The sequence below is a fragment of the Mus caroli genome, unplaced genomic scaffold, assembly GCF_978045245.1.
Source record: "Mus caroli unplaced genomic scaffold, Mus_caroli_1 scaffold_2, whole genome shotgun sequence".
Lineage (NCBI taxonomy): Eukaryota > Metazoa > Chordata > Mammalia > Rodentia > Muridae > Mus > Mus caroli.
Genome location: NW_028227257.1, coordinates 35,484,116 through 35,507,041, shown reverse-complemented (window position 1 = coordinate 35,507,041; position 22,926 = coordinate 35,484,116). Strand labels below are relative to the sequence as shown.

The 22,926-nt window shown below is 43.9% G+C and overlaps 2 protein-coding genes across 6 annotated transcripts in view; one reads left to right on the top strand and one right to left on the bottom strand.

The window, feature by feature from the left end:
- Positions 1-4,670: 4,670 nt before the first annotated feature.
- Znf133 (zinc finger protein 133) lies at positions 4,671-12,679 on the top strand (the record flags this gene model as incomplete). Its single annotated transcript, XM_085833672.1, has 5 exons — positions 4,671-4,842; positions 9,820-9,915; positions 10,529-10,826; positions 10,862-11,129; positions 12,502-12,679. Coding segments are annotated over 5 exons (864 nt in total), but the record flags the coding sequence as incomplete, so codon positions are not given.
- A 3,225-nt stretch (positions 12,680-15,904) lies between these two features.
- Dzank1 (double zinc ribbon and ankyrin repeat domains 1) overlaps positions 15,905-22,926 on the bottom strand; it is a 57,890-nt gene continuing 50,868 nt past the window's right edge. For all 5 annotated transcript variants that reach the window (XM_029474516.2, XM_021155837.3, XM_029474517.2 and 2 more), the window contains 2 exons: positions 21,371-21,445; positions 15,905-20,401 (listed from right to left, as the gene is read on the bottom strand). In XM_029474516.2, the coding sequence (XP_029330376.1) occupies positions 20,236-20,401; positions 21,371-21,445 (241 nt within the window). In that variant the 3' untranslated portion in view covers positions 15,905-20,235. The remainder of the gene's footprint in view (positions 20,402-21,370; positions 21,446-22,926) is intronic.

The window sequence follows — 22,926 nt, the reverse complement described above, 5'->3', positions numbered from 1 at the left end:
TGGGTAAAGGCGCTTGCTGCCAAGTCTGATGACCTGATCTCAGTCCAAATGGTGGGGGGAGAGAAGTTAACTCCTGCTAGTTGTCCTCCGACCCCCACACAAAATAAACAAACAAATGTGTGAGTGTGGGACAGGGGGGGAGAAAGAGAGGCTCTACTAGCTCAAAGTTACAGGTTATAGATGCAGAGACTGAGGCTCACAGCTGAACCCCAAGAGGCCAAATGCCCTGTCTGTGTTCACTCCAAAAGTTCAGCCTTGAAGAAGAAGAAGAAGCTAGATTCTCTGATGTGGACCTTCCACTGAGGGAGATAGAACTCCTAATTCTAGTCTCTTTTTGCCTTTATAAAAATAAGCAAACATTTGTCATAACTCCACGATCTTTAAATCAGTGTCTTCAAAAAATTTAAAGGTACATTTATTTATTTGTGTGTTTGGGAGTGGCTTACGAGGTTCAGAGGACAATTTTTGGGAGGCAGGTCTCTTTTGCCATGCTGTCCAGTGAGTCAACTCAAGACATCAAGCTTGGCAGCAAGTGCCATTATGCAATGAGCCATCCTGTCCCAATGTTCCTTTTTTTGGCCCGCGCACGCGCGCGCGTGTGTGTGTGTGTGTGTGCGTGCGTGTGTGTGTGTGTGTGTGTGTGTGTGCCTGAGTGCATGTGAATGCTAAAGCTAGAGGTTAACACTGTGCATCTTCCTTCATTTCCACCCTGTGTACTGAGGCTGATCCAGCCAGTTCACTCAGCCAGTTCCATAGATCGCTGTCTCTGTCTCCTGAGTGCTGGGATTACAGGTGGCCACCATGTCTGTGTGACTTTTATGTGGCTGCTCAGGATCTGAACTCAGACCTTTGTGTTTATGCAAGCACGTTTTCCAAGGAGCCATCTCCCTAGTCCTGAAAACCCTTATTACAGAAAAGTCATTATCAAAGATAACACCTCTCCCATTTAACTGTATTCATCTCCTCTTGCCCCTGGCTATAATTTTGAAATGTGTGCTTAAGATAAAATGTGAGTTTAAATTCGGGAAGAGAAATACTAAACTACCAAAAAGAATCCTGCTCTTTAAAATGCCATCAGAAAAGAAAAAAAAAAAAAAACAGAAATGTTTCATACAGGAGGCTAGGAGTGTGACAACTCCCCCTAACCCCAGGCTGGGACTGTACTAGAAAGTTGAAGATGTTGCAAAACACACTAGCAGGTCAACTGGGAAAGCAGAATCTGAGGTAGGCTGGTAAAAAGCATCGTCAGCATTCTGGTTTCTGCTGTTGATTGCTGTGCTCATGGAATAAGGCTTTCATTTTTAGGAAGTCCTTGCTTGGTTTATTCAGACACCTGTGGTGCACACAACTTAGCCCTAAACACTTCAGAGAAAAGTTTGGATGTATGTGTGCAGACTGCTGTGGCTGAAATAAGGACCGCTTGCGGTCCTTTCTTTGGGCTTTTTCTGAACAGCAGTTTGAGCACGTACCAGCCAGCCAGCTTTCATTTCATGCTCCCCGTGGGCTCACTGTGCTTCTCACAGGAATTCTACACTTCTGTTGCTCCTTCCAACCTCCTTTTGATGAAGAATCATTTGGGGATCCAACTAATGAGTTGTTGCTGTTGTCGTGTGTGTTGTTAACAGCAGCAATTGGGAACAATGAGGAAAATAACAAAATGTATGTAGAGAATTCTGCAACTTCCTAGTCAACCAAACCAAGTCGTGTAAAAGAAAATCCAACAGTTGAGTAGTTTATGCTTCTGTGAGAACTTAATGGCTTGCTCTTGAACTAACTATTCAGAGGCAGTTATCCAAGTACAACAGGAAGTAACGACCTACATACACAGCCACTGCTCAGCCTATAAATGTCTTAATAGAATCCCTTTGTCCAGCAACTTGGCAGCCTGGGTCTTAAGAGCTTTTCTGTTCCAATTGCATGTGCCATGATTGCTACATTTAGAGACATTGTTTCAAATGTATCCTGTGGAGATTCAGGGTACAGCTAACTGGCTAATCATGAACTTTTGTGGAAGGAGTCTCTGTGTTCAGTCTCTATCACAAACAAAGCAAAACCCGTATTCTACTAAATTCATGCATTCAACACTAAGGAAGAAAGAAGGGCATAGAACCATGGAAACAGATACCCAGCTCCTGGGAAGTCTCCACTTCCATGGGCATCGACAGGAGATAATTAAATTATTTGATATCTCACCAAAAAGTGTAGGCACACTAAACCAATAATGGCAAAGCCCATTTCTCAGGGAAAAACTCCATCCTCTCTCTCAGGACGACATTGTGCCATGATTATATTTGGCATGGATACATCAAGTCAGAAGGGGTCAAAACGGAGTAAATTTCATACATCCTAAAATGTATCTTATATCAATATAGCATAGCATATAATAAAGTGTGTCTCAGATATCAATAAGGCAAAGCACACTTCTGAGTAAGAGGCAGGTGCAAGCACAAGGACACGCCAGCACAAGGACACGCCAGCACAAGGACACGCCAGCACAAGGACACGCCAGCACAAGGACACGCCAGCACAAGGACACGCCAGCACAAGGACACGCCAGCACAAGGACACGGACTGGTTGGGTATAAAGACTATAAATATGTCTACAATTTAACACAATTATGTTAAAAGGTTTTACAAGAAGATAGAATACTGATAGCTGAAACATTCATGATGTATGTCCAAGCAGACCTCAGTACCAATCACACACCATTACCATTTTTCAACCACTGACCCAGCTCCCTGCTTCTGCAGCCATGGTGTGCCTCCACACCACAATGATTCTAACCCTCTGGAGCCACACACCAAAGCAGCTCGTTCTTCCTGAAGTTGCTGTTGGTCATGTTATTTTTTTTTTTATAACAGCAACAGAAAAGTAACGGATATACCAGGCTTCGACTCTACTGTTTAAGCTGTATCTTTACCCACCCTACCCCTCAACTAACTCGATTTTTTGGTGAATCATGGCAATTGTAGCTATCTTTTTCTTTTGTAGACTACTCTACTGAAAGTACCCAGGGAAAGAATAGCAAATCATTTAAACCCAAATCATTTCAAGTTTCATATTCATCTATGGCCTTATTTTTTCTCACAAATGATCTGTTATATAAGGACTTGTCTGAGCATCAAGATCATGAGAAGAATAAACAAAAATGTTGTGATTTAAAGCAGTGTCTGAGAAAGTAACCTGCCTCCATCTTAGGCCTGCAAGCCATCTGATAGGGAAAACTAACTAGGGTCATGCCTATTTATGACTACATTTCCGTTTCTCAGAGTTGGGGCTATGCCCTGCTGGTAACCTGAACTTCAAGTGGTTCTGTACTGCCCGTTGTAGGAGTCAGCAAAGATGCCTTTGTCTCAGCAGATTGTCATGACCACCTGTTGTATGACAGGTTTGTCATGAATACCTTGTTATGACCACCGTGCAACCATGTCTTTGCTTCAGAAGATTGTTGTGACCAACTTGTTCTGCTTCTGTAACCCTGCCTACTATAATTCCTGAGCTATAAAAACCTTTATCTTTCTTATCCCCAATGCTGATCTTTTGAATCCTACTTTTATGGAAATACAGCCCACGTTCCTGAATAAAAAAAAAAAGCTTGCATTAATTATTATTATTATTATTATTATTATTATTATTATTATTATTATTTTTGCTTTGGCCATGATGATTTGTGTCAGTGGTCTTTCTCCTCAAATCTGTGGGATTATCATGCCCGGTTAGTTACAGATGGTTGTGAGCTGGTGCTGGGATTCGAACTGAGGTCATCTGTTAGAGCAGCCAGTTCTCCAACATTATTCTTCCATACAGTTCCTTTCTGAGCAAGCCCCCACAGCCTTCATGGTTTCTCAGTGAAATCCAGAGGCACGGTAATGAACTCAGGGAGAACCGCTATGCTATGCACAGCTCTGCTCATTCTGATCCCGCACTTGTCCACAGCTCAGAATGACTGAGCTGGTTGTGCACCGCAGCTACTCATGGCTGATGCGGGAAGATCACGGCCAGCCTGAGGAGTACAGGGGATGACCACCTGCTGGCCTCGCCAAAAAAGCCCAGGTTTCTCTGGGGTGATGTGGCCATGTTGGCCCAATCTTAGGGTCTCTGTTTATTCTTCCCTGAGCTTTGGAGAGGAGTCAGTCAAGCTGGGACACACTCATCAACGTTTTTCAAAGCATCCAAAGACTTAGAGACTACAAGAATCCCAGGATGAAAAATTCCTGGGTTTGACAGCCCATCAGTGTTAAGTAAGGTGCTTCTGGGCAACTTAGCGGTTCAAAAGAAAAAAAGTAAAAGGAGAGCTGTGCCTGTCACTCATTCTCGGAGCTTTTGCCTAAAATATATATTGTACTGGCTTCAAACCCTTGCCGGCTCACAGCCCAAGGCCCTGAAAATCCCCCAAAGTGCTGTTCATCCATTTAGTAACCAAGAAGCGTCTATGGGTCGCCACTTCCGCCGGCCAGTGTGTTTGTGTTTGGAGGAGGAAAGGGGTGTCATTTGGCACCGGATGCGGAAATCTCTGCAGGGGTCACGGGGAGTGCAGCTCCTCAGGCCGTGGCAGGAGAGTTTATGTTTTATGTGTTTTATGAACGCGATTTTAGGAAGGAAAGGGCCTCCAGATGCCGCAGCAACCACTCTCCATTTAAGCAAAGCAGGCGGTCCAGAAAGGGACTGATCAGAGGTCAACGGGAGCTGCAGCCTTTCGAGCACAACTGGTGTCGCGGGGCATGCTGGGAAGCATGTTTCTTGTGCCTGGAGCCCTCTGGGTAATGTAGTCCTGGTGCCTGCTGGGCACGGAGGTGGGAGGTGCCCCCCAGCTGGAGGCTGGAGCATCCCCTTGTTCTTTGGTGAGTGCTCCTGGAAACTGGAAGTTGAGGGGACACAGGCGCGGGTGTGTTTTCTTGTGAGATGGACATGCATCTCGGAGGGCGTTGTGTTAGCTTCAGCTGCGAACCCCAGGGATAGATGGATGCAAGGCTCGACCCTTCTGTGTTAGGGTTCTTGTGGGTGCGGACAGGTTCAGGATTGGTTGAAATCCCAGCATTGGTAGAGATCGCCCATAATATAAGTCCCCATGCAGGTGAGGCTTGAGTGAGGAAACTTTTAAGGGTTTGATACTTACTAGGTGGCGGGGTGGGACTGCCTCTGGATTTTTGGGTGGTTTTGGGGGCTGATGGTCTTTGGGTACTACCACCCCTCAACATTGCTGAGGTGTCCAGGTGTCACGGGATGAGGTGGCTATATTGGCCTGATTTTAGGTACTCAGTTTAGTGCCCCCTTCTCCCAAGTTAGAGCCTTGGTGAGGAGGCAGTCAAACCAGGGCCCATTCCTCAAGGGTTTTTTGTTTGTTTGTTTGTTTTGTTTTGTTTTTTGAAACCTGGTTTCTTTGTGTAGCCCCGACTCTCCTGAAATTTGCTCTGTAACAAGGCTGACCTTGAACTCAGAGATCCACCTGCTTCTGTCTCCCAAGTCCTGGGAGTTAAAGATGTGTGCCACCACCTCCCATGCTCAAGGTTTTCAAAGCATCCAAAGACTTAGGAGACTATAAGAAGTCTAGGATTTTAAATGGAATTTTAATGTCTTATATTGGAGAAGTTCCAAACAGCCAGAAAGATAGAAAAATCCAAAGATCTATCACCCAGATTCAACGTTTGTCACCATGCGACTAATCATGATTCATCTTAAAGCGGACACACTGGGAGTCCTTACAACCCTAAGGACTGGTCTTCACAGCCATGTTTTCCCAAGCTGTCACTTCATAGTTTTGTCACCTCAGTAGGGACCTGATCTCATTGTGTCTCTAGTCTCATGTGTAAAATGATAGTAGCATCTACTTTGAGTTGTTGGAAGAGTAGAATGAAAAGGGCCTGCCAGGAACCGTCTCTAGAATGTTCTAAGAGTCCAGGAAGTATTGACTCTCATCACTACTGGCAGAGTGGACCATCTTACATCTCCCAGCACCTTTGGTTTCAGGTGCCCTTCCCTTTTACGTCCTGAACCAGGAATATGTTTCCTTTGCTCTCTTTGGACATCTTGTATTTCATGGTGTCCCAATGGGGGTCAGAGCCCCAGCTGGTTCCTCTAGGAAGATCACCTTGTTCGAAGCTGGACAGTTTTTGCAGGGAATATTCAGGCAGGCTATACCTCCCTTATTTTCCTGCGTTCCACCTCAGTGCTCGTTTACCCTGCTCAGTCCCAGGGTTTGTCAGGAGCCAGCCCCTGTCCATCCTCATTTACAGTTTGTCCTGCTGGAATAGTTTTAAGGAATTTTCAGTTATTTTCCTGGCACGTAACTTCAGTAGACATCACACACACACAATTTTATTTTAAAAGACACACAACTTTAATGTGTACAATTTCGTCGTCACACCCAGCAACATGAGTAACTTGTTAATATGATTTAATATTTAATCCATGTGGACTCTTCCTCAGTTGTTTAAAGAAATCTGCTTTTCATTGTTTTTCTCTCCAGCCATAACATCTGTGATTAAAGGCAGGTGAAAGAGAAGTACCTGGAATTCAGCATGCTGGCTTTCTCTTTCTGTGTCCCTCCTCCTGTTTCCCTGAGCCTTGCTGTTCCATGTTTAACAACTCTAACTTCGATCTGCTGATGCAAGCTGGCTCTCTGCATTTGCCTTGCTTCCGTGGTCTTTGCAGACTCACTTTGCACTTGGTTGGCTGTGGCACTCTCTAGGCCTGCATGTGCTCACTTAAGTCCGTGAGTTAGAATCCTATCTTCTGTCCGTCTTTTGCCACTCGCACACTGTAGTAGGGATCTTTCATGTCTACACACCAGGATACTTCCTTGTCGAGGATCTGATCTGATCCTGCTCTTCTCCGTATTTCTCTGTATAGTTCCCCTCCTGTGGTAATTCTTCAAAGGGGAGCAGGGCCCTGGCCACGCTCTTTTAGGTTCAGACTTAAGTCCTTGAGGTCATCCTTGATTCTTCCTTGTTTTTTACAAGCTGTCTATGGCAGCCTAGTCTGAAATCGAATGACCTGTAACCCCTGCTGCTTCCTCTGTGGTCTGTGTCACCATTGTCCGGGAATGATCATTGCTATCTCTTGTCCTCTTCTTTTATTCTCTTATGTCCCCCTCCCCCGACAGAAACCACAGGGATCTTTTCAGCCATAAATCAAATTATGGCATCCATTTACAAAACCCCTCTCCGTGGCTTCCCATCCTAATGAAAGTTAAAACAAGTATTGTATAAGGCTGGGTCTCCCTGTACCACATTTACATTTGGGCTTCTTCTCTGTTGTTCCATCCTGACACTCGGCATCACCTGCGTCTGTTGCTCTTTACCTTGCCAGCCTGACTGTCTTGCATCATCAGGGTCTTTGTCCTGGCTCTCCTCTCATCTGAGATGCTTACTCCTCACATCCTTCAGATTCTGTGACCTTATAGAGGTCTCTCTAATCACCCTAATTAAAATTCCAGAGCCCCAGCCATGCTATTACTTTCCTTCAGTGCTTATTCATGTCTGTTAAAACGAAAATGTTTTTGTTAAAATGTTTTCTTCATTTATTCAGCTGTAGTCATTTAAGTATTACCAAGATGATATTCTCAATATCTTTGATGCTTTAGTGGGTTCACTTGAAGACTGGGGCCAGCAAGGACCCCTGGTCTCACCCTCTCCATATAGTATGTAGTACCTGACCATAACCCCAACCCCCGCTTCTGGAGAGTAGTTGGAACTTCATACATGGTATCTTAGGATTCCCAAGAGTGAAAGCTGTCTAGCATTCTTCAGATGTAAGCTTGCCATACAGTGTTACCTGCACCACATTTATTAGTTAAAACAAAGGTAACCCCAAACCAATGTTTAAAGCTGCAATAATTTGAACAGCAGAAAACATAATGATAATGTCATATTGTAACCCCAAAGATAAGATAAGGACCCATCTGGACATAAATAAATAATTGAATTCAATAAACAGAAAGATGGGACAGCTGTTCTTACAGAATTCTAAATAATGAATTTAGGCTGGAAAAGGGAAGGAGAACATTGTCATTTTGTAAATATCATGATAATAACCGGTGTGGGTAGGCTTCATGGATGTATGGTTAACTAGGTGAGTGGAGGTTTGTGGAGACACAGGTTGCTGGTATAATCTCCACATATCCCTCAGCGGTGTGACTGATGCTGCTATTCACACCAGTGAACCCAGACCTGCACAAGTTACTGCTCTTCCTGCTTTGCAGATCTATTCTGAGGAGCATGGTGGACCATGCTGTCTTTTTTGCAGGAGTCACTGTACTGTTCTGTGGCTGGACCATTTTATATTTCCTCCTGTAATGTGTAGTGGTTGAGTTTTCATGGGTGACTATTTGTAAGCAGAAATGCCAAGTTTTAGTGTTTTTGGGTTCATCTCTCATCCTAGCTTGAGAAAATGCTTTTGTAAGCTTAAATATGTTTTTCATATTTGGTTGAAGGGGAAGGAGAGATGGTGTGTGTTTTGGTATTGTTTCATCTTTTTTGCTTTTCAAGAATCTGGATTCCCCTTGCTTGCTTGTTTTTCCCTTTACCTTGCTCTTTCCTTCCTAGAAGGGGATTTTACCCACAAGTAAAATTTCTTTTTCTTTTAGAGAAAGCTTGCTCACCCGACACCCACTCATTTCGGTTTTCCTTACTTAGATGTACTTTCAAGAGACTGTCCTTCTTTAGGGGGGCTGGGAAAGGTGGCTCCAGGGTTCCAGAGAGCCAAGGGAATGATTCCTGTCGTCCTGCTGTCATAGGATGGACACACCCTGTTCTCTTGTCCTGAGTAGCTTCTTGGTGCTTATTGGAGTCCAGCTTCTGTTCTGTCTGAATGATGGCACTTGCAGGCACCACTCAGTGTCCCTTTGTGCTTAGCCCATGTATCTGTTATTTACTTAGTAATGAACAGTGCACCACACAGTTCTTCAGTATAAAACAATGTCCACGTTCTTTTGTTCCTTTTCAAACCGTCTACTGGCTGAGTGTGACTTCACAGTAAATAACAGGAAGGACCAGGCATCTTTCTCCCCTTATAGACAATGATTAGATTGCTGGAATAGGTCAGGCTTACCTATTTTGAAAGACTTTTAGCTTCAGCCTACAGCTCCCATGGGAACGCATGAATAACATGTCTGGTCGTTTCAGCTGAACAATAGGCGCTTTCTGTCCCCCTTGCCCTCATGGCCAGCAGCCTTGTACCTGTTACCGAAACAGCTTGCACATACTGTCAGGAGCCACAGTGGACAATCCAGCTATCAAGGATCCACATACTTCTGCCTCCCAAGCGTTGGAGTAAAGCGGTGTGCCAGCTATGCATGGAAGGAGAAATTACTTCTTTTGGCTCACAGTTTCAATCTGCCGTGGTAATGGGGCCTTGATAGATCACAGCAGCATGCGCCATGGCAGCCAGGGAGCAGAGAGAGGGAGGACAAGCATGCATGCTGACTTTTCCATCTCTTCCATCCAGGCCCAGCCTATGGGGTGAGGCCACCCCCTTTCAAGGAAGGTCTTTCTTTCTCAGTGAATTTTCTCTGGACCCCCCCCCCCCCAACACACACACACTGACAGTCTCAGAGGCACTTTACTGATCTCCTCGGTGTTCTCTGTCCAATCAGCTTGACAGTCAAGTTCACTGTAGAGGTAGAGGTTCATTTACCCAGCGTGGAGTAGAATCAGTGGATGCTTGTCCGAGTCCATCGTCCTGCTAATCTCCAGTAACTGCTAACCCTCCGCACTGGCCCCTGAAGCTCCTCCCTCAGTCTTTGCTTTTGAGACTCTTCCAGAGGCCAAGTCAGAATCCCTTCCGTACCCTAACCTACAGTTTTCTTTCCTGGTGAGCAGGAATTCCATTTTCAAAACCAAAGCTCATCACCCAGCTAGAGCAAGGGACAGAGACATGGCGAGAGGAGAGGAAACGTCCACAGGTTGCCGGTCAAGGTGAGTGGCAAAGGCCTAGGCAAATGGGACATGGGGCTGTTAGTGGCCCAGGAGGCTGAAGAGAAACTGGAGTTCTCTCTTAGCCTCTGGCTGCCCTTGCAGGCTGTCTTCACTCCGGGTGTCTCTTCTCTCTCTCTCTCTTTTTAAAATCTATTTTTATTTTAATGAATACAAATGTGGAGACTTGCGTATTGGTCTGGTTCACACATCTGTTTTTTTTTTGTTTTTGTTTTTGTTTTTGTTTTTTTTTTTCGAGACAGGGTTTCTCTGTGTAGCCCTGGCTGTCCTGGAACTCACTTTGTAGACCAGGCTGACCTCGAACTCAGAAATCTGCCTGCCTCTGCCTCCCGAGTGCTGGGATAAAAGGCGTGCGCCACCACGCCCGGCTTGGTTCACACATCTGTTAACTGTGGTGCTTTTTATTGCCTCAAGGCTATGGGGCTTATTTGGACATAGCAGGAGATGCAAGATGTAGGGATGGGCTGGGGAGGACTGCACATGAAGGAAGTCTTGGTAAGATAGTACTGAAGAACAAGGTCACCATTAGGTTAGGCAGGACTGTTTGGGCTGTCCCTGCAAGGACTCTTATCTATTCTTACTCTTTCCTCTGCAGCACAGGCAAAGTTGGAACTCTGCCCTGGTCATGTGTGCCCTCCAGATCTCACCAATCCGAAATACCCTGTGCACATGCCAAGTGATCACGCCCCATTGATATTCGCATGCTTGTGTGTGGAAAGTCAAGTTGACCGAGGGGACTTGAGTCAGGGGGTTCTGGAGAAGCAGCAGCAAGCCTCTGATAAGAGCTTCTGCAGAGATAAATCAGAAGGTGGAGAGAGAGAAAGTGCCAGGCCTTCATCTGAAAGGACAAAGAAAAGGAGTTTGGGAGCCCTCTCTAGGCCACCCCAGAAGGAGTTTGGGAGCCCTCTCTAGGCCACCCCAGAGGCAGGCCAGTCAGCTCCCCTAATGGCATCAGATGGGTAGAGATGGAGGACAGCCCAGCTCAAGCCGAGAGCATTAAAGAACCAGAGACTTTGCTGAAGCGAATAGAAATCATGGGATTTGGAATGGTTAACTGTGAAGAGTGTGGGCTGGGCTTCAGCAAGATGACAAACCTGCTTAGTCACCAGAGGATCCACTCAGGAGAGAAGCCGTATGTGTGTGGGGTGTGTGAGAAGGCCTTCAGTGGAAAGAAGAGCCTAGCCAGACATCAGAAGGTACACTCGGAGGAAAAAAAAAAAACATTGTGTGCCAGGAGTGTGGGCGAGGTTTTAGCCGGAAGTCAACACTCATCATTCATGAGGGGACACACTCTAAGGCAAGAAGCCTTAGATGTGCAGGGAGTGTGGGCGTGGCTTTAATCAGAAGTCAAACCTCATCATCCATCAAAGGACACATTCAGGGGAGCAGCCTGACATGTTCAGGGAGTGTCGTAAAGGCTTTAGGCAGAAATTGGCTGTTGTTAAACACAAGAGGAGACAGAGGAGAAGACTATTGTGTGGAGTGACTGTGGCCTTGGCTTCAGTGACAGATCAAACCTCATCTCCCACACCAAAGAACACACACTTAGGGGAAAAGCCTAATGCTTGCAAGCAGTGTGGGCAGTGCTTCAGGCAAAGGACAACCCCTGTCAACCACCAGAGGATTCACTCAAAGGAGAAGCCTTATGTGTGTGGTATATGTGGGCACATCTTTAACCAGAATTCAACTCTCATCTCTCACAGGAGGATGCACACTGGGGAGAAACCATATGTGTGTGGGGTGTGTGGATGTGGCTTTAGTTTAAAATCCCACCCCAGTAGACACCAGAACATTCACTCAGGGGAGAAGCCTATTGGTGTGTAAGGACTGTGGTGGAGGGTTCAACCATCTGTCGAATCTCATCAAAAGAGGACACACTTTGGGGAGAAGCCCATGGTGTGTGAGGAATGTGGATGAGGCTTTATCCAGAAGTCAAACTTCATTGCACACCAGAGGACACACTCAGGACAAAAGCCATATGTGTGCCGAGAGTGTGGGTGAGGCTTTAGTCACGAGGCTGGGCTCATCAGACACAAGAGGAAGCATTCAAGGGAGAGACAGTGTATGGGCAGGCAGTGTGGACTAGGCTTTAGTAATAAGGCAGCTTTGATCGCACATAAGCAGGTGTCCTTTGAAGAGAAGCTTTGTGTGCGCAGAGTGTGGCCAAGGCTTTATCCATAAGTCACGCTTCACCTTACATCAGATGGCACACAAGGGGGGAGAAGATTTACACATGCAAGACCTGAGGCTTTAGGCAAAGGTCTCACCTCAGCAGACACAGAAAGATAAAATGTGCCCACCACAACATGCCCCTCCAGCCTGACTCTGAAAGCCTTTTTGGGGTGATCTTCTGACCCCTTATACTCTCTTTGAAAATGCAAGCGGTGGAAAGGATTCACTGGGAGAATTCTTACACTTCCACAAAATAGAAAACTGCACTTTGTAAGACCAGTGGACAGTAACTCTATTTCCTTTCCAATCTCATGTTGGGTGGCCTTTTGTCTAGCAAACTTTGTTTCTTTACAAATTTGCAACCTGATCTGTGATTCTCATTCTTTTTTTTTTTAGGAAATGGAACCCTCAGGTATCTTGGACTGACTGGTCACAAAAACTTACTGCTTGGAAGATAAGGGCATAGCTCCAAGACTCTTCAGGCCTTTGAAACATTAATTACCTGGCCCAGCGACCACATAAAGTGACTTCAGTGAACGCCAAGGCAATCAGTGAATAACATTTTGATACCTGAGCCAGAGAATCTTGTTTTGACGTCTTTGTGGAGTGCAATTCAGATAAAAGTGTAGGGAAACCAATAGAAACACCAGCTAGGCAATCTGATTTTCTTTTTCATCCAGATTCACTCCAAAAGTTGTTTTTACACTAAATGTACACATCCAAGTTTTAAAAGGTGGCCCAGAAACACAATTAGGTCTTTCTCTTTTCTTTTTAACTTCATGTATTCGAATGTGTTTTGCCTAAGTGTATGCCTGTATGTCACATGCATGCCTGGAGCCCTCTGAGGCCACCAGAGGGCACCAGATAACTGGAACTGGAGTTATAGGTGGTTGGTTGTGAGCCACACTGGGTGCTGAGAATTGAACCCCGTTCTCAGTGATAGCAGCCATTGCACTTGACCTCAGGAGTAACTGCCTTGGTCCCAGAATGGCAGTTCTTCATCCAAATTTGCATACTAGGATTATCTGGATATAATATCATACTATATTTCCTTTCCAAAATATTCTTGAAATTAGGACTTTTTAATCCCAATCCATCAAGTCTTTAGAAAATAATTATGCCAGATTTTTAAAAATATGTGTGTGATTTATAAATTTCCTTAGGTTTTTTTTAGGTTCATAAATTATATGCTATATTATTTTATAAACTGTCAAGAAATAAATGGTTCATATCAAACCACTCAAGTGTAAGTTTTGGGGGACACAAGTATGTTGTAAAGTTTCCCTCCATGTAATCAAGAAACAAATTTATTTAAACAGTAGGGACTTGGGGGAGGAAAAAGCCATATTTCTTCCCAGATTTCCTGGAAATGTGGTATTTTCATTTACATCTGTTCAAGTGTGGAGGCTCATAGGCACTAAATCTTCTGAGATATGCAGAAAATGTAATTTCTTAACAAGTTCTCTGAAATAGTGGAGGGTTTTTTGGTTGTTGTTATTACATATTCCTTGCAGGAGTTTTTTTCTAAATGGCAATGAAGTATGATTTTTCAGTCAAATTGGCTCAAATAGAAAAGTCTTGAGAAGTAATTATTACGCCAGAATTTTCTTCCAGTGTAGCTTAAAAACTCTACAGTTCATCCAAATATCTTTATCTTTACCTGATAGGCACCGAGGTAGGGTGGGGGAATAAATCCTGTTCTATATATGTGGCAAGAAAATACTTGTTACATTTTCTAACTTCCTATTAGACGTGAGATCTGTGCCATAATTTCTCTACAATGGCTCCTAAACATGATTTTCAGACCAAGGTGTGTGTGTGTTTTCCCCTCTATCAGCTCTTTGCTAGCCTTTCTTCCAGAAAGTGACAGAATTCTAACAAGTTTTGTTCAAGATAATTTTTGGGGGGGGGGGCAACATGATTTTAAAAAGATGACCTTTCACCTAAACTTGCCAGAAATGAAATTGTGGGCAAAAGTGCATGCTATATTGTTCTCCAAGAATGATTTAAGAAGGTTTATATCCAAAATTGCATAATTTTGGGATAGGACAATTAGCATGAGTTAAATACCATAATTTTTGCCTCAAACACCATGCAAATACATCTTTTTAAGTTCCATATTCATTCTGATTGTGACTTTCTTTATTTTTACCTAATTACTAAAGCAGTTTCTTTGTTCCAGACTAGCCCAGAAACATGGTTATTCATTCACATTGGCTTGGGCTATGAATTATTTTGGGTATAATTCTGTGACAGATCTTCAAAAATGTCCCAGAACTAGTGTTGTTAAAAATCCAAATTGAGGGCTGGCGAGATGGCTCAGCAGGTAAGAGCACTGACTGCTCTTCTGAAGGTCCTGAGTTCAAATCCCAGCAACCACATGGTGGCTCACGATCACCAGTAGTGAGATCTGACACCCTCTTCTGGTGCGTCTGAAGACAGCTACGGTGTACTTATTTATAATAATAAATAAGTCTTTGGGCCTGAGTGAGCAGGGCCAACTGGAGTGAGCAGAGGTCCTAAATTTAGTTCCCAACAACCACACGAAGGCTCACAACTATCTGTATAGCTATAGTGTGTACTCATATACATAAATTAAATAAATATTTTTAAAAATCCAAATTGAACCACTGCTCATGCGTTTAGTCCCTTTATTGCCTCACAGTCCACTGCACAGAGGCACACACAGGTTGATTAGCATGTACTCTCTCTCTCCAAGGCCATGGCAAATCCTCATGTGCTGGGATCACATCTTATTTTGTTTAACACTACAGGAATAGGGCTACACTATTATACACTCCAAACACTATATAGCCTTAGAGTAGATTGTTTTTATTTCCCTTTTTTTTTTTTTTTTTTTTTTGAGTCAGGGTTTCTCTGTGTAGCCCTGGCTGTCCTGGAACTCACTCTGTAGACCAGGCAAGGCCTCGAACTCAGAAATCCGCCTGCCTCTGCCTCTCGAGTGCTTATTTCCTTGGTTTTAAGGAATTTAAGGAGAGAAGTACATAGAAGAAGCAGGTGATGCAATCCTTTAACAAGCAGTGATAAGATCGTTTCTTGGAATCCTATGATAGTTTTATCTCTTACCCTGACAGAACACAGACTCACCCAGCAAGTCTCCTCAATAAGGAACTGTCTCCATCAGGTGGGACTGTGGGCATGCATTGGTGGGGGATTGACTAGATTGTGTTTATTTGAGGTGGGACTACCAAACCATTTTGGGTGGCACCATTCCTTAAGCAGGGGATCCTGGACTATAGAGTTAAACACTAGCTTGCAGGCATTCACTGGCTTTTGTTCCTGATTATGGATGTGACATGACCTATTCCCTCAAACTCTTCCATATATAAGCTAAGTTGGCTTTGTCGGGATATTTTTATCACAGCAATCAGAAAAGAAACTAAAACACATATAGATCAAAAGATACCTGATACCCTTGTATAGTCTCTGTGAACACTACAGGAGTGTGGAACTCCCCCACCCCACACACACCTTTTTAAAACCATAATTTTATAAGGAAATAGCTCGCTCCGGCCTTATTTATTTATTTTTTATGTATATGAGTACACTGTTGCTGTCTTCAGACACCAGAAGAGGGCATCAGATCCCATTACAGATGGTTGTGAGCCACCATGTAGTTGCCGGGAGCTGAACTCAGGATCTCTGGAAGAGCAGTCAGCTGCTCTTGACCGCTGAGCCATCTCTCCAGCCCCAGAAGTAGATACTATTTAACAAACTAACTAGTTATTTGAAATAGTCCATGCACAGAAACCTTGAGAAAATGGACACTCTAAGAATGTATAGTTCAGCAGTTTTTTTTTTTACTTTATTTAAATTTTCTGCTGTTTTAGATTCTTATAACACACATGAAATGTTTTACGAAACAATCACTTGTCTGCACAAGATAAACAGTTAATCACTCTGCTGAGATCTGACATGCACAGAAACCTTGAGAGAACGGATACTCTAAGAATGTGTAGTTCAGCAGTTTTTACTTTAAATTTTCTGCTGTTTTAGATTCCTACAGTGCTATACGGATGAAATGTTTTATGAGACAATCACTTGTCTGCACAGGATAAACACAGGATTAAGCACTCTGCTGAGATCTCAATGCCCATCTCAACTCTACACATGGCTAGGAGGCAAAACCTGCACCAGCATTACTCTTCTCACAGCGCATAAGCTGATACAACCAAGATACTGATTCATTTTAGAAATTTGCTAGCATATGCCTGATCCTTTTGAGTACAGCCTTATATCAGAAAATAAATGTTTTCCAAACTTAGTATCTTAGATATCTACTTTGCCAAGCTATTGGCATATTGACCAATCAGAAAGCCATGAAGTAAATTTTCACAAGTATTTCCTAAGAACCCACTTTGGGCCAAGAGCTATACTTAAACGTAAGACTTACAGCCTCAGGCATGGAGGTTGGATGTGTAAGCATGCAGGCATAACACAGTACTGGTCAGCGTTTCATCACTATAACACAATACTGGACATAATCAACAGAAAGGTTTGTGTTGGCTCACAGCTTAGAAGTTTCCCGTCCGTGATCATTTGGTTCCATGCCTTTGAGCCTGTGGCAAGGCACTACATCATACCAGAACAAAACCATTCACTTCATCACCAGGAAGCAAAAGAGAATGAGGAGATCCCACAAGCCTCTACAAAGACACACCTTCAACCACTAAAAGACATCTCACCAGCCCACATTTCTTAAAGGTTTACTCTTGGGACTCCTCTATTCTCGCCTACTTCTCATAACTCAACTCAGTGATCAAACCACTTGAACGTGAAAAGGCACCTTCAGGACTTTGGCTGTCAGGAACGTAACACAGAAACAACCCACATGGTCACATCACTGAAGAAGCTTACCGAAGGGAAACAGACCACTTACATTGTTATTTCACAGTATTAGACACAACCAAAAATCCCGTTTCAACATGTTAACCTTGAGACTATGTAAGGGATCACCAGCTCCTTGCTGTCTGCCACGTGGATGTCTCTGGTAGGCAGGAAGGTGCAGCCTCATTCCTCACAGGGCCCTAATGGTACATGGTACATGAGCTGGCCTAAGTGCTGCCTACACTTTAAAAAGATGTGCATTCAATGAATCTAGAATACGTGGAAGGCCTGTGTTCAAAACTGAATTGTCTTGGCAGCTTTCAGACTCTCAGACTTGATGGTCCATTTTTGTAGATAATATTTTGGCTCAACACTTTGGGTAACCTGAACTTAATTCAAACCTATAGACTGCATCCGGCCAAAAACACCAACCAAAAAAACCCTACAGCTCCTCCTGGGTTCCTACAATAGATATTGAGACATGAAGATAGAAAGATCCAGACCGGGCCAAAATGGTAACAGATGAATACAATTTTTGTCTCAACCTTAAAAATTCAACTTTGCTAAAGATGGAGGACTCTGGGAGATTACAAAGGGATCAGCCTGTGAAGTTTACTGAGGCCTTCAGGTATGTTATGAGGGGAATGAGGTCCAACTGTCTTCAGCATAAGCTAGTGGACTTTATTATGAATTTACCTAACATCAACAGCATAGGTAGAACATAGGTAGGCTCTAAAGAATGTCCCTTTAGTTGGGCTGTCACCACCAATCAGTTAAGAACTCAATAGTCCTCTGATTCCACTAATGTCCTAGACATTACAGTCTGGAGAAGTGTTCTGCTAACCAGCTGCTCCTCCCTTGAGCCATGCAAGTCCATCCATCAGATGACCACTCCATCCCATCAATTCCTCCAGCATGGTCACAGAGCCTCTCTCTATTCAACTGCACTTATCATTTTTGGCTTACATACCCTCTTTTGTATGTACTAAGAACCATACTGATGTCATTACCATAATATTCCAATATCTTTAGCTGGTCTGATTTCTCCGTCTTCTCTCGACACTTTCTGTCTATGCTTCCCCAGTGCTGTATCTAAGATTGTTTTATGCCAACTCTATAAGTGTGCCAGTATGTATATCTGTGTGGGAATAGTTCCATGGTTTTCAAGGGAAATACACAGAACATATAACCAGACAGAGTATTTGGGGTTCACATTGGTCAAGGGTTTGTAGAGCGACTTCTGGAAAAAGTAGCTCTGAGGACTGTGGGATCATAACTACTACTGGGCCACTGATTGTGACCAACTGTGTCACCCATTACACAGAGAGGCAGGCAAGGTGGCAGTTACCCCTCTCTCCAAGTGGACTCACATGTACTATTCTGTAAGTAAAAGGGAGAGAGAGGGCTGCTGGAGGCCCAGAAACGATGAGTTTCTCATACAATGTGGAATGTTCTCCAAAGGAGGGGCCTGAGAGCTAGACTTTTTGCTAGATGGCAGAAAACAAAACACCAGATACAGAAGCATCTAATAGCACTAACCAGATGTCCGCATATCTGTAGGAAGAGACCTCCCACCTCTTATAGACAGTGGCTCTCTTTCCTGATGGATGTCCTGAACATCACAGCAAGGGTGAGGGCATGAGTTGGGGGAAGAGGAACCGCCACTAAGAAACAGAATGTCATGCTGAGCAAGTGTGGTCTTGCTTTCAGCAGATTTAGCAGATTCTAAGTTACATCCATATTAAACCCATTCCTAGGAACATATTTCTGTGATCCTTTGTAGGAAAGAAAGAGCCAGTCTGTAACGCTCTTATCCAAGTAGAATTGTTTCCAGTCATCTGTCTGCTGTGGGCGAGGGGTCACCACCAGGCAGGGAATACTGCTGGGTAGAGGGGGAAGAGCCCAGAGATGGGCTGAGTCCAGTTTGAGGGAGCACAAGACAGGCTCATCCCGTTCTGAATCCTGGGAAGAGACTTTTCAGATACACTGTCGGCTCTCTGCTAAGGAAAGGACATAGCCGTTCTGCTATAAATTCTTACAAATTATTTACTTAAGCTATATTATAGGGAAGGATATCTACGTGCTAGTACGTTTATGTTATCCTCCTTGTGTACATATACATATGTGGTTATATAATGTTGTACCACCTCTACACACACATGGCTGCTTCTAAGGATGAACAGTGGTTTAAGAACCTGGATGGGAAGAACTTTATTATATAGTACTTTATACTTTTTGGCTTTAAACCACAAGTGTTATTATCTATGGAAAGATAAATTAATAACCAGGCTGGGAATGTAATTCAGTTGGTAGAGTATTTGGTTAGCATGCATGAAGCCTTGGGTTCAATCCCCTGTACCACATAAAATCGAATGTGGTACAAGTCTGTAATCCCAGAACTTAGAAGGTGGAGGCGGCAGGATCACAAGTTCAAGGTCATCCTCGGCCACATAACAAGTTTAAGGACAAGACACATGAGACCCTGTCTCAAAACAACAATAAAGAAGAACAAAAATCAAAAACCAAATTTCAAAATTATCAGTAAAATATTTTTAAAAATCTGGACATGGTGGCACATGCCTTGATGCCAGCATTTGGGAGGCAGAGACAGATCTCTGTGAGTTTAAGGCCAGCCTGGTCTACATAGCAAATTCTAGGCCAGCCACGTCTATATAGTCTCAGAAAAAAAAAGGGCGGGGGGGGGGGAAACAAAACAACAAAACAGAAAATAAAACACAAAACGTTCATTTTATCATACTCTAAGGTATATGTGGTATTGGGTAGTTATACCACCTTAAAAAAAAAAAAAGCTGTGTTTGTTTGTCACAACCTGTAATCTCAGCTACTTAGGAGGCTGCGGCAGGAAGATCCCATGTTGTTCAAGGCCTGTCTATGCTATAGGGTGAGTTCAAGGCCAGCTTGAGCAACTTTATGAGATCTTATTTCAAAATAAAGAAAGCTGGGAATATAGCCCAGTGGTACAACGCTTGCCTTAGCATCTGCAAGGCTCAATCTCTCTCTCTCTCTCTCTCTCACACACACACACACACACACAAACACACACACACATGCACACTCCTCTCTCTCCTCTCCCTCCCTTACACACTCTCCCTTCTCTCTCTCTCTCTCTCTCTCTCTCTCTCTCACACACACACACACACACACACACACACACACAGTCTTATGAGTTCTTTTCAACCGTAATTCTTACACTTAAATACACATTCCAAACTAAGCCCAGCTGTAGCTGGGCAGTCTCTGCAGCCTCCTGACCCCTCAGATCTAACTGTCACCTAGGATGCGGTTCCCAGGTGGAGAAAGTTGGTCCTCCAGACCTTGGGTGAACTTAGCGGCAAAGAGAGAAGAGGTGAGGTCATCTCCCATCTCCAGAGCGATGTCATATGCTGTCTGGCCTCTTGTGTTCTTCTTTTGGGCGTTTGCATTGCATCTGCGAAGGAAGTGGAGACACAGTCACTCAGACGTATGACCCTCAGAACTTGACTCTTCCTTGCCTAGAAGCCAATGTACCCCATAAAAGTCCCTAAAAAGACACTACGGCTTCAACTCTCAGAGTGACTCTACCTTGTTGGGGTATACTATGTAAAAATGTGTCTCTGTCTTTCCTCACCTGCCTAAGACGTTCTCTGATTGGCTAATTAGCTGGGCAGAACGTGGAAGGTGGGACTTCCTGGGAGGGAGAAAGGAACTCTAGGACGAAGAAGGGAAAAAAAAGCCCTTTCATGTCACCAGGGAACATGGGAAGAGACAGACATGATCATCGGCCTGGAAGGAATAGCTAGCCACGTGGCTGGATGGGGTTAGGTGGTCAGGTAAAGTTAGATGAACTGGTTGAAAGTCTGCCCAGCTAAGGCCTAACTAAGGTTCTGAAAAAAATTTTTTTTGTTTGTTTGTTTTGTTTTTTGAAACAGGGTTTCTCTGTGCAGTCCTGGCTGTCCTGGAACTCACTCTGTCGACCAGGCTGGCCTCGAACTCAGAAATCCGCCTGCCTCTGCCTCCCAAGTGCTGGCATTAAAGGCGTGTGCCACCACACCCGGCTAAGGTTCTGAAATATTAAAAGATCTCTATGTGGTTATATGGAGGAAAAGCTGGTTAAGGAATGACTCCAGTGTATTAATTTCCAGCATTAATTAATATATACATATGAACATAGGAACCATACTTTTTACACAACCTTGAGACCTTTCAAGGGGCTGTGTGATTTCAAATATTCAATTGCCTGCCCTAGTCATTTGTTCCAACTGTATCAAAGTCCTATAACCATGTTCAATGACAGTAACATTCACTGTGTGATAGTGGCCTTCATTGACAGGGCTAACAATTCAGAAGGTAGGGCAGTTCTGATGCCGCTGAATGTCAATCGAGATGTCACTGGCACCCTCAGTTTTTTTGAACATACCCCAGTAAAGTGGCGATGCTCTCCCTTCCTTCCAGGCCAAGTAGAGTTGCTTCGTGAAGAGCTGTATTTCTGAACCTATTCGTGGGAAAAAAATTTCTGGGTAAATCTTTAGTGTTATCAGTACAATGGGAAGGGATTAAGCATGGGTCCTCAAAACAAAACAAAACAAAACAAAACAAAACAAAACAAAACAAAACAAAACAGCATGGGTCCTCAGGTTTGGTGACAGGTACCTGCTGAATCATCTTACTGGCCCTAATTCTGGTTTCCTAAGGAACAACTTGCCAAGCCTCTCTGCTACAGAAAAGCCAGGTCTCCGGCTGATGCTTGAGACTGGAAGGATGGAGGGAATAGGTCATGCTTCCCTGGGTCTACTGAGTCCAGCTGCAGGGTAAAGGCCTGCTGAAAGGTCTAAACTCTTTTTTGTTTTTTTTTCTAGATAGGATTCACTATGTATTCTGGCTGTCCTGGAACTCACTCTGTAGACCAGGCTGGCCTTGAACTCACAGAGATCCACCTGCTTCTGCCTCCCAAGTGCTGGAATCAAAGGCATGTTCGACTATGCCCGGCTCAGGTCTAAACCTTTTAGATGAATGTATTTGAGCTCTATTTAATAGCATTTTACTTCTTGGGGGCAAGTCTACTGTCCTTTACTGGCAACTATTAAAAATGAAGAAGAAATCTGTGTTTGATTTGAGAGTGGCATCCAGTCTGGCTTTCTTCCCTAAAAGTCTTCCACCTGCCAGGCAGTGGTGGCACTCGCCTTTAATGCCAGCACTTGGGAGGCAGAGGCAGGCGGATTTCTGAGTTCGAGGCCACACTGGTCTACAGAGTGAGTTCCAGGACAGCCAGGGCTACACAGAGAAACCCTGTCTCAGAAAAAAAAAAAAAAAAAAAAAAAAAAAGGTCTTCCAGCCATGTAAGTTAAACCCTGCTCAGGGCAACCTTGATAATGCAGCGGGAGTGGAACTATTACACTTTGTAGTCAAATGGGCAGGCACAGTCTCAGTCCTGGGGCTTAGCAGAGCGGCAGTGGTACTGTCTCACTAGTCAGATGAACTCACACCTGCATCTGTGTCACTGTGGAGTGCTGATGAAGTACATAAAACACTAAGGAAGAGCACATTAAAATGGCAACTTGTGCTATGTAAAGCTTAGTCTTAGACTTAGTTGGACTGTTTGTGAATCTAGAACTCATTTCACTGAAGAATCATTCAAAAAATGACTTGTGTATCAGGTATAAGGCATCATGCTTAAGTGCTATGAAAAGTTGGTTTGGACTATATAAAGTATATTATAGAGCAAATAGCATCTCTGGGCACAGAGGTACACACCTTGGATCGCAGTACTCAGGATGCAGAGGCAGGTGAATCTTTGTGAATTCAAGGCCAGCCAGGGCTATACAGTGAGACCTTATTATCCCCCTCTGCCCCCCGCCTCGCAAACAAAACAAAACAAAACAAAACAAAACAAAACAAAACAAAACAAATAGCATCATTTCATGATCAAGATAATGAGGCAAAGGTGTGGAACACGAAGGGGGTGCTAGCATGGTG